General features: G+C 40.4%; 2 protein-coding genes across 2 annotated transcripts; one reads left to right on the top strand and one right to left on the bottom strand.

Moving 5' to 3' along the window:
- The first annotated feature begins 298 nt into the window (after positions 1 to 298).
- LOC128740367 (kinesin light chain-like) lies at positions 299 to 1,404 on the top strand. Its single transcript, XM_053835906.1, has 2 exons — positions 299 to 1,285; positions 1,390 to 1,404. Exons 1-2 carry the CDS (start codon positions 299 to 301, stop codon positions 1,402 to 1,404), a joined length of 1,002 nt encoding a protein of 333 aa, XP_053691881.1.
- A 729-nt stretch (positions 1,405 to 2,133) lies between these two features.
- Positions 2,134 to 8,318, bottom strand: LOC128740366 (kinesin light chain 2-like). Its single transcript, XM_053835905.1, has 3 exons — positions 7,806 to 8,318; positions 2,669 to 3,688; positions 2,134 to 2,139 (listed from the first exon to the last, which is right to left on the bottom strand). The coding sequence occupies exons 1-3, from the start codon at positions 8,316 to 8,318 to the stop codon at positions 2,134 to 2,136; spliced, it is 1,539 nt and encodes a 512-aa protein (XP_053691880.1).
- Between the last annotated feature and the right edge of the window lie 785 nt (positions 8,319 to 9,103).

Below are 9,103 nucleotides of genomic sequence, written 5' to 3'. Positions count from 1 at the left end.
AAGGTACAGTGTAAACAGTGTTACCGTTCAAAATATATTTTGAATTATGCTGAAATGAAATGTAGGTAGATTGTTAGGTAAACTTCAATCGCGTACGCAGCTACCAGGTACGATGGGCAACATGGTTATGTGTAAGTAATTGGATTTGTATTCTCAATCAGGTATGGATATCATAGGTATGGATATCATAGTTAGGTCAACTCTCTTTAAATTCTAGCACACCGACAGAACATCATCAGTTTATCGGCAACTATCATTTGAACAGAAAGCTCGAGAACCCTTAACCATTGTGAACAAGATGGAAGATTCTAAAAACAACACGCAAATGACAAGTACATCAGAAGATACCCAACAATGGCTAGACGAGGCGGAGGCAACCCTAGGTCAGTTACAGCAGGACAAGAAATCTACGGACTCGCATGACTCATTCGAAAAAATCCACGGTCAGGTGCTTCAATACGTTGCTGAGGGTCGTTACGAAGAGGTACCGCTTCTATGTGAGGAAGCGGTTGCCCAACTGGAGATGATATACGGCCACGATCATCCAAACGTTGCGACCATTTTGAATACTCTAGCGCTAGTGCACTGTGATCAGTGCAACTACAAGGAGGCTGAACGTTTGTTAGCCGAAGTTCTGGCTATTAGAGAAAAAACGCTCGGAAATCATCCAGACGTCGTCGCAACATTAAATGACCTATCAGTTTTGCATGAGGTCTGTGCCAACTATCAGAAGGCTGAATTATTCTATTTTAAAGCCATAGATATGCGAGAACGGTTGGTAGGTGAATATCATCCGGACGTAGCCTTGCAAATTCAAGACTTGGCTTTACTATACCAAAACCAGATGCTGTACGAAGAAGCAGAATTTTGTTACAAACGAGCTATGGAAATTTACGTATCATCGTTAGGACCAGAAAGTTCATACGTTGAAGTTGCCAGAAATAATCTGGCCAAGTGTTACTTAATGCAGGACAGATTCAAGGATGCAGAAATACTGTATAAGCAAGAGCTCACAAGAATACACGAGATAAGTTTCGGTCCTATCGACCAGCACAACAAGCCGATATGGCAAATTGCCGAAGAGCGACAGGTGGCGAGGGGTAAAAAACATGACAATACGCCTTACAACATGTACGGCAGCTGGCACAATGTTATCATGGTACAATCATCAACGGTGCCGGCTACCCTGAGACACTTGGCGGAGTTATACTATCGACAGGGTAAACAGGAAGCCGCTAGAACACTGGAGAACTGCGCTGCACGAGCCATGCAAGCCACTAGTAGTGTAAGCCGCGATTCATCTGGAAGAGCAACGAGTAGTAGGAAGAGAACAAGGAAAAACAAAATGATAGTTGGGTGTAAGAATTATCAATTGCCGATTATTATTAGATTAAGGCGACATAAATATTAAATAAAACGATACAGTTCAAAATATTTAGTTTCACTATTTTTCAAGCGTTTTAAGCCTTATAATACATTTTGATTTAAATAAAAAGTCGACTAGGAGTGTGGGTATTCCCGTTAGGCTCAATTTGGCACCAAATTTTCGGTTTTTGTTTAAAACAAAAAACAAATCTGGCCAAAACATCACGGGATGGTAGTGGGATCGAATGAGCGGCAAAATTCGTTTTTGGAGCCACCCCTTTTGGTACAGTTTCGAAGTCACGACTTTTGTTTTTCTGCCACAGCTGCAAATGCCCTGCCAAATCGTAAATTTTCGTGCAAATTTGTCGACAAAAACAAATTTAAATTTGCTTGGAACATCCCCCGAGCCGTTGTCAAGTAAAATGTTTGACTTGGCCTTTGCACGGAGTCAGCCTTGACATAGGTTTCATCGTCCATCAGCAAACACCTGTCGAACTTGGTTAGCACCCGGTCGTATAACTTTCCAGCACGAATTTTGGCCATATTATTTTGTTTCATGGTTCGGTTTGGCTGTTTGCTAGCTGGATACGACTCGATTCTTTGCCGGAGTAGAATTCTCCTCACGGTACTATGGGCAGCACCGAATTTTCTGGCCAAATCACAGTCCGACAGATTGGGACTTCTCTTGATGGTCTTCAAAATCTTACCACGCAGTTTCCGGTCGACAGTTCCACTCCGATCATTAGCTTGAGGCTCGACAATGTTTACTTATACCTGGAAATTAAATAAAAAGAAAACGTATCCAATTTAATTCTACTAAGACGCTCCAAAAACTTCCTTATACCGTTTCATAACACGCCATACGGTATTTCTGGGCAATTTCAGCTGTTTGGCTAGCCTAGACGTAGACCACAATGTATTTTCCAAATAACTGTGCACATTTTTCCCTTCTTTCGGCTTTCATGTAGTTTGTTTACTAAATCCAGTCGTTTTGAGGAATGTCAAAAATACTTCCAAATCCACCAAGAGCGCCATAATATGAGCAGCAGTTTGTTCCAATTCTAAATGAAGGAAGCTTGATCGTATAATTTACTTGATATTTTATTCAATACAGCGTTCCAAAAATTAGAGGAAGTTAGAAATTTGAAGGAAGTTTTATTTTTTTTGAACCATTTACACTTTTGCCGATGCCTCCTAGCCGCAGACAGATCCCGCCGTGGACGTAGATCTTCTCGTTATTACGTTCAAAATTTGTAATTTGGCGTGTACTACTCGTTGCTCTTCCAGATGAATCGCGGCTTACACTACTAGTGGCTTGCATGGCTCGTGCAGCGCAGTTCTCCAGTGTTCTAGCGGCTTCCTGTTTACCCTGTCGATAGTATAACTCCGCCAAGTGTCTCAGGGTAGCCGGCACCGTTGATGATTGTACCATGATAACATTGTGCCAGCTGCCGTACATGTTGTAAGGCGTATTGTCATGTTTTTTACCCCTCGCCACCTGTCGCTCTTCGGCAATTTGCCATATCGGCTTGTTGTGCTGGTCGATAGGACCGAAACTTATCTCGTGTATTCTTGTGAGCTCTTGCTTATACAGTATTTCTGCATCCTTGAATCTGTCCTGCATTAAGTAACACTTGGCCAGATTATTTCTGGCAACTTCAACGTATGAACTTTCTGGTCCTAACGATGATACGTAAATTTCCATAGCTCGTTTGTAACAAAATTCTGCTTCTTCGTACAGCATCTGGTTTTGGTATAGTAAAGCCAAGTCTTGAATTTGCAAGGCTACGTCCGGATGATATTCACCTACCAACCGTTCTCGCATATCTATGGCTTTAAAATAGAATAATTCGGCCTTCTGATAGTTGGCACAGACCTCATGCAAAACTGATAGGTCATTTAATGTTGCGACGACGTCTGGATGATTTCCGAGCGTTTTTTCTCTAATAGCCAGAACTTCGGCTAACAAACGTTCAGCCTCCTTGTAGTTGCACTGATCACAGTGCACTAGCGCTAGAGTATTCAAAATGGTCGCAACGTTTGGATGATCGTGGCCGTATATCATCTCCAGTTGGGCAACCGCTTCCTCACATAGAAGCGGTACCTCTTCGTAACGACCCTCAGCAACGTATTGAAGCACCTGACCGTGGATTTTTTCGAATGAGTCATGCGAGTCCGTAGATTTCTTGTCCTGCTGTAACTGACCTAGGGTTGCCTCCGCCTCGTCTAGCCATTGTTGGGTATCTTCTGATGTACTTGTCATTTGCGTGTTGTTTTTAGAATCTTCCATCTTGTTCACAATGGTTAAGGGTTCTCGAGCTTTCTGTTCAAATGATAGTTGCCGATAAACTGATGATGTTCTGTCGGTGTGCTAGAATTTAAAGAGAGTTGACCTAACTATGATATCCATACCTATGATATCCATACCTGATTGAGAATACAAATCCAATTACTTACACATAACCATGTTGCCCATCGTACCTGGTAGCTGCGTACGCGATTGAAGTTTACCTAACAATCTACCTACATTTCATTTCAGCATAATTCAAAATATATTTTGAACGGTAACACTGTTTACACTGTACCTTTGTTATACTATATAACAAAGGTTTAGAAATTGGTCGAAAAACACGAAGTTGATCCGAGGCCCAAATCGACGAACTGAGCAATGTCTGTGTGTGTGTGCAGCTCATTTTCTATCGCCTGTTTCTCAGAGATGGCTGAACCGATTCGTTTGATTTTAATTTTGTTTGAAAGGTACCAGTGTTGGGCACAATTTCGCTAATTCGTTAAATCGCTTATTAGCGACGGTAAATTCTGATTAGCGAGTTAGCGTGTTCGCTAAATTTGGAATACGTTAGCGAGATCGTTAGCTTCGCTAAAAGTAAACCCTTGAAATCGCTTACCGCTAAATCGCTAAAGCTGCATGAAAATTGTGAAATCATTTAAGCTTTACCTCGCCATTTTTATATCGCATTGGTCAGAAATAATGTCACAAATCAAGAAGTTTGTCTGCGGTTGAATCACTAAAATAATATTATTACTGTCTGGTGAATGACAGAGGGAGTATCATGTATACCGAGAGGTCTACTAATCTTTTCCAGACAAGTCGAATTCAAACGAGTTCTAATTGAATTGAAATTTGATTTCCGGCAATAATAACATAAGAATCAGACACTGATAGAGCATGCAATATGGAACTGAAACACGAATATTTCTGAATAATAGATACTAAGTTTCTAAGTTTCTTTCTTTAAGGACAAACAAGTTGTGGTGATAACGTATGCATTACAAAAATAAACAAAATACGGACCGCAATTAAAACAACTTCTTCGGGAAATGACGTATGTAGTCAAACTAAAATCGTAACAAATTTTTAGTTACTCTCCGACGTTTCACTTTTTATTTTTAAAGCTTTTTCAAGGAAGATGAAAAGAACTGCAAAAGGTTTCCTTAAATGCTACTTTTATTATTGTCAATTGCAAGGAAAATTGTACCATCCAAAGTGCTATATCGCTCATAAAAGTGCTATTTTGCCTTAAATCGTTTCGGTATCTTCGGCGCACTTATTGCTTGGAAGATGTGAAAAAGTGCGCCGAAGATACCGAAACGATTTAAGGCAAAATAGCACTTTTATGAGCGATATCGCACTTTGGATGGTACAATTTTCCTTGCAATTGACAATAAGCCTTCTACAACAAATGCTTCGACGCCCTGTCGGTCGGCCTGACGGCAGTTAGCCGGAACTTTAATCATGGCCGATGAAACAATGAAAATGTTCTATTGTTTGCAGCTGGTGGACGCCGCACTATGGTCGAAAAAGCGAAAATTCCAGACAAAAATCAATATCTCGAAAACCATTGGCTCAACATATTTCATGTATTCAGAAGATTTTGTTTAGAAAAAAAATACCTATCTTTTGGTATAATTAGTCATTAGGGTGGTTCACTTTTACTCGTTATAAAATTTTTAACTTTTTTGTCTTGCGATATAGAGCAATACTTTCTACTACAAAGTTGTAAATAATTTATTTTGCAGAAACTTTGCTGACGAAACCAAATTTGTATCTCATCTGTGTATCACTATACAACGAATTTTCTAGATTAAGTCAGGGTGGATCTTGAAAAAGCAGTTTTTTTGCTCTAACTTTTTTATTTGAAAACTTTGTTCAGATGACTTTTAGAACGTAAAATGATGCATTTTTTAAAACTTCCAGATAGTTGCTATCTATTGTCTGAAGGAAGATATAGAAGTTTTCGATTCAAAATAATATAGTTTTCCACGGCGTCTCACACTTCCGTTGGCACATATTTTCGAAAACGGAATGAATGGTCTAAAAGTACGTGCCTGGATCTACAAAATTGAAGTATGAAGTCTTTCAACATACAGGTCAATCCGGGGTTTGCTTACAATTTTAGTGCAGTTTACACTGATAAGTGAATATGCCACTAAAGCACTCTACCAATGCGAGCTTCATTCTGTACGTCAGTCAAAGTCTAAGAAATTGTATTTCATTTGATGTCGATAGTGATACCTGGGATAAATTATACCACTCATACGTGCTTTATTAAATTATTCCATCATTCGAAAAACACAAAACGTGGCAACTTTAGCCGATGCTTGGCTGATTAGAGCGCAGGGTTGTTTTCCTATGGCCCTGAACCGAGCTGCAGTATTCACGAAGTGCAGATAATGTCTGCAATGCGTTCTCCGCATTCGGTCGGTCACATCGCTGCACTGCACTGCACTGCACTGCACTGGCCAGGTTGCAGCGTCGAAGGATGGAACTACACGAGTAGTTTCATGTAGTTTGTTTACTAAATCCAGTCGTTTTGAGGAATGTCAAAAATACTTCCAAATCCACCAAGAGCGCCATAATATGAGCAGCAGTTTGTTCCAATTCTAAATGAAGGAAGCTTGATCGTATAATTTACTTGATATTTTATTCAATACAGCGTTCCAAAAATTAGAGGAAGTTAGAAATTTGAAGGAAGTTTTATTTTTTTTGAACCATTTACACTTTTGCCGATGCCTCCTAGCCGCAGACAGATCCCGCCGTGGACGTAGATCTTCTCGTTATTACGTTCAAAATTTGTAATTTGGTGCCGGTTACGAAGTACTTCATCCTTATAATGATCCTCTAATCGTATAGCAGGTGTTAAAAACTTGCTAAAAACTCATTTGACAGTTTCCGTGTCTGTCTTATCCATCGGGACAGTAAATGAAAATAATTAGTAGTTAGAGCCAAAACTTTTAACACCATTGCTTTATGTACCTAACTCCTCACTTATTCTGGTGCGATTTCCTTTAGAATTTCACCTACGTAACAATGTTTCGCCAACACATTCGGTCCATAACCGTCTGTCTCCAATTTCTCGAATATTCCTTATTTCCCAGGTCGTGCTCGAGTCTAACCATCGAGCAGGCTGGGCACCTTTGCGCCTGGTACTAAACGGATTCGAGGTGAACGCCATTCTCACAACCTCTCCCGTCTATTTCAGATTGTACCCTTCCAGTGTGCTTTCAGCTTTAGCAAACTTTCTGGATACTCGGTTACCGAGGAGCTGCGCCATGGTTCATTCTTCTCCTCCATAGATCGATGTCACATACAAAGAGGGCCAAAGAAGGCCCTATCAGCATTTGTGGCTCGAGCAGCACGTCTAGCGAGCAGAAGACTACCGGTCTGATGAGCGTTTTGTACATGAGTAATTCTCGCTGAAACGGGGTCACTACTACTGACATGAGGTCTTCAAATATTGGAACTTTGAAATTTTTTTAGCAAACCTAGAGATCTAAATGATGTGATATTCCCTAAATTTGCAATGAAACAACTGGCATGTTTTTGTTAAGAAGAAGAAGAACAGGGCATTCAAATGCAATAAAAAAAAATTGGCGGCCATCTTGGATTTGGTCGCTATATTAGATTTTATCAAAAAATCGTCGTTTTCACCATGAGCACCATACGGATTTTCATTTAAGACCACCATTGGAAAGCTGAAAAAAATGCTACAAGGAACATTCATAAAATTAGGTATGCATTGGCATTAACTAAATGAAACAACTAGTTATCTGGCCTGATATCAATAATAAGTTAATACAAAAACATGGCATGGATCTATTCCAAAATTGTATGGTTTTTTCAAACCTCCCAAACCCTATATTGTGTGATATTAAAAGGTTTAAAGATAGTAAAACTTAGTATTTAGCTTTTATTTTGATTTATCACACCTTATTCTATTTATTACTGGTAGTACATAATTTTTAGTGTGCTGATTTTTACTTTTATTACTTCTTTTGCTCGGGATTTCCACAGGTATAACTGCGTCGGCTTTCATTCGCCTAGCGCAGTTTTCCAGTGTGCTCGCGGCTTCATGCTTGTTTTGTTTATGATACAAGTTAGCGAGATGTTTTAAAGTTGCCCGGACTATGGGTGTATTCACCCTGGTAATGTTGTGCCAGCTACCGTACATGCTGTATGGCGTATCGTCACATATTTGTCCCTTATCGGACTCGCGTTCTTCTGCAATTTGCCAGACTGGTTTGTGGTCATCGTCGATCGGACCGAATTGGGCCTCATGTACCCTCGTCAGTACATATTTGTATAGCAATTCTGCATCCTTCAGCTTACCGTGTCTTAGGTAGTAGCCTGCTAAATCGTCTCTGGTAGCCACAGCGTCCGGGTCATCTAGCTCGGACCCCGATTCATAGATCTGTAGCGCTCGCTTGTAGTAAAGCTCTTCTTCTTCATATTTGAGCTGGCCCTGGCACAGCAAGGCCAGGTCACGAAGCTGCTTTGCTACGTCCGGATGGTTCTTACCGACTAACCGCTCTTGAATAGCTAAAGCTCTCAAACATAACATTTCCGCTTGCTGGTGGTTGCCACGATATTCGTGCAAAAAAGTTAGGTGGTTCAAGGTTGCGACAGAGTCCGGATGATCTACGAGGTTTTCCATCTTGCTGATCAACTAATGAAAATTTTTCGATGACCGCTACCGATTTATATCGATTAGACCAATTCAACCAACACAACAAAAATTGCTTACCACATTCTTTCTCTACCTACAGTAAAGCTTAACACATTCTTTCTTACCTACAGTAACACCCGAACGCTTACGAATACACACGAAAGCATATGACAGCTGCTATGCGATAGGTAGCGAGTGTTCTGCTTATATTGCTGTTATTAGCTTATGTGCGAAAACCTTCCCAAAAGAAAAATAAAAGCAATAAAGACTCTGTTACCAGTTTTGATCGCCGAATCGTTCGGACTTCCACTTCTGTGGTTTTACCCTTTCTTCAATCCTTTTTCTGCACTCAAAAAAATCGGCACGTCAAGTTTACGTGAAAACACAAGTGATTCTCATCCATCACACCTTTCATGTAACATTCACGTGAATTGTTGGTAACTCGCACTCAAACTAACTAGCTTACGCGCGATCCCGGTAAATTTGATCAACTTTCCCATTAACATGTAAGTTCATGAAGTTCATGTAAGTTGCTGTACAGAAGTTTACATGATTGGATGCGATGCGAGTGGATGCGACGTGTCATTTTTTTTAGTGTACTTTACTCACCTCGTTCCACATGACAACGCTGTTCCCCCGTATAGCTATCCCTCCCGCTTAGGAAAAATTCGGATGCCTGGCAGAAATCGAACAGAATCAATATGGCGCCGGCAAAATTTGACATTCAGAACCGGTTCGTCTTCTTCGTTTTTCGCTCGCTTTTCTATATGTCA

Source organism: Sabethes cyaneus, chromosome 3, assembly GCF_943734655.1.
Source record: "Sabethes cyaneus chromosome 3, idSabCyanKW18_F2, whole genome shotgun sequence".
Lineage (NCBI taxonomy): Eukaryota > Metazoa > Arthropoda > Insecta > Diptera > Culicidae > Sabethes > Sabethes cyaneus.
The sequence above is the reverse complement of the archived record's forward strand: the minus strand, read 5'-3'. Positions and strand labels throughout refer to the sequence as shown.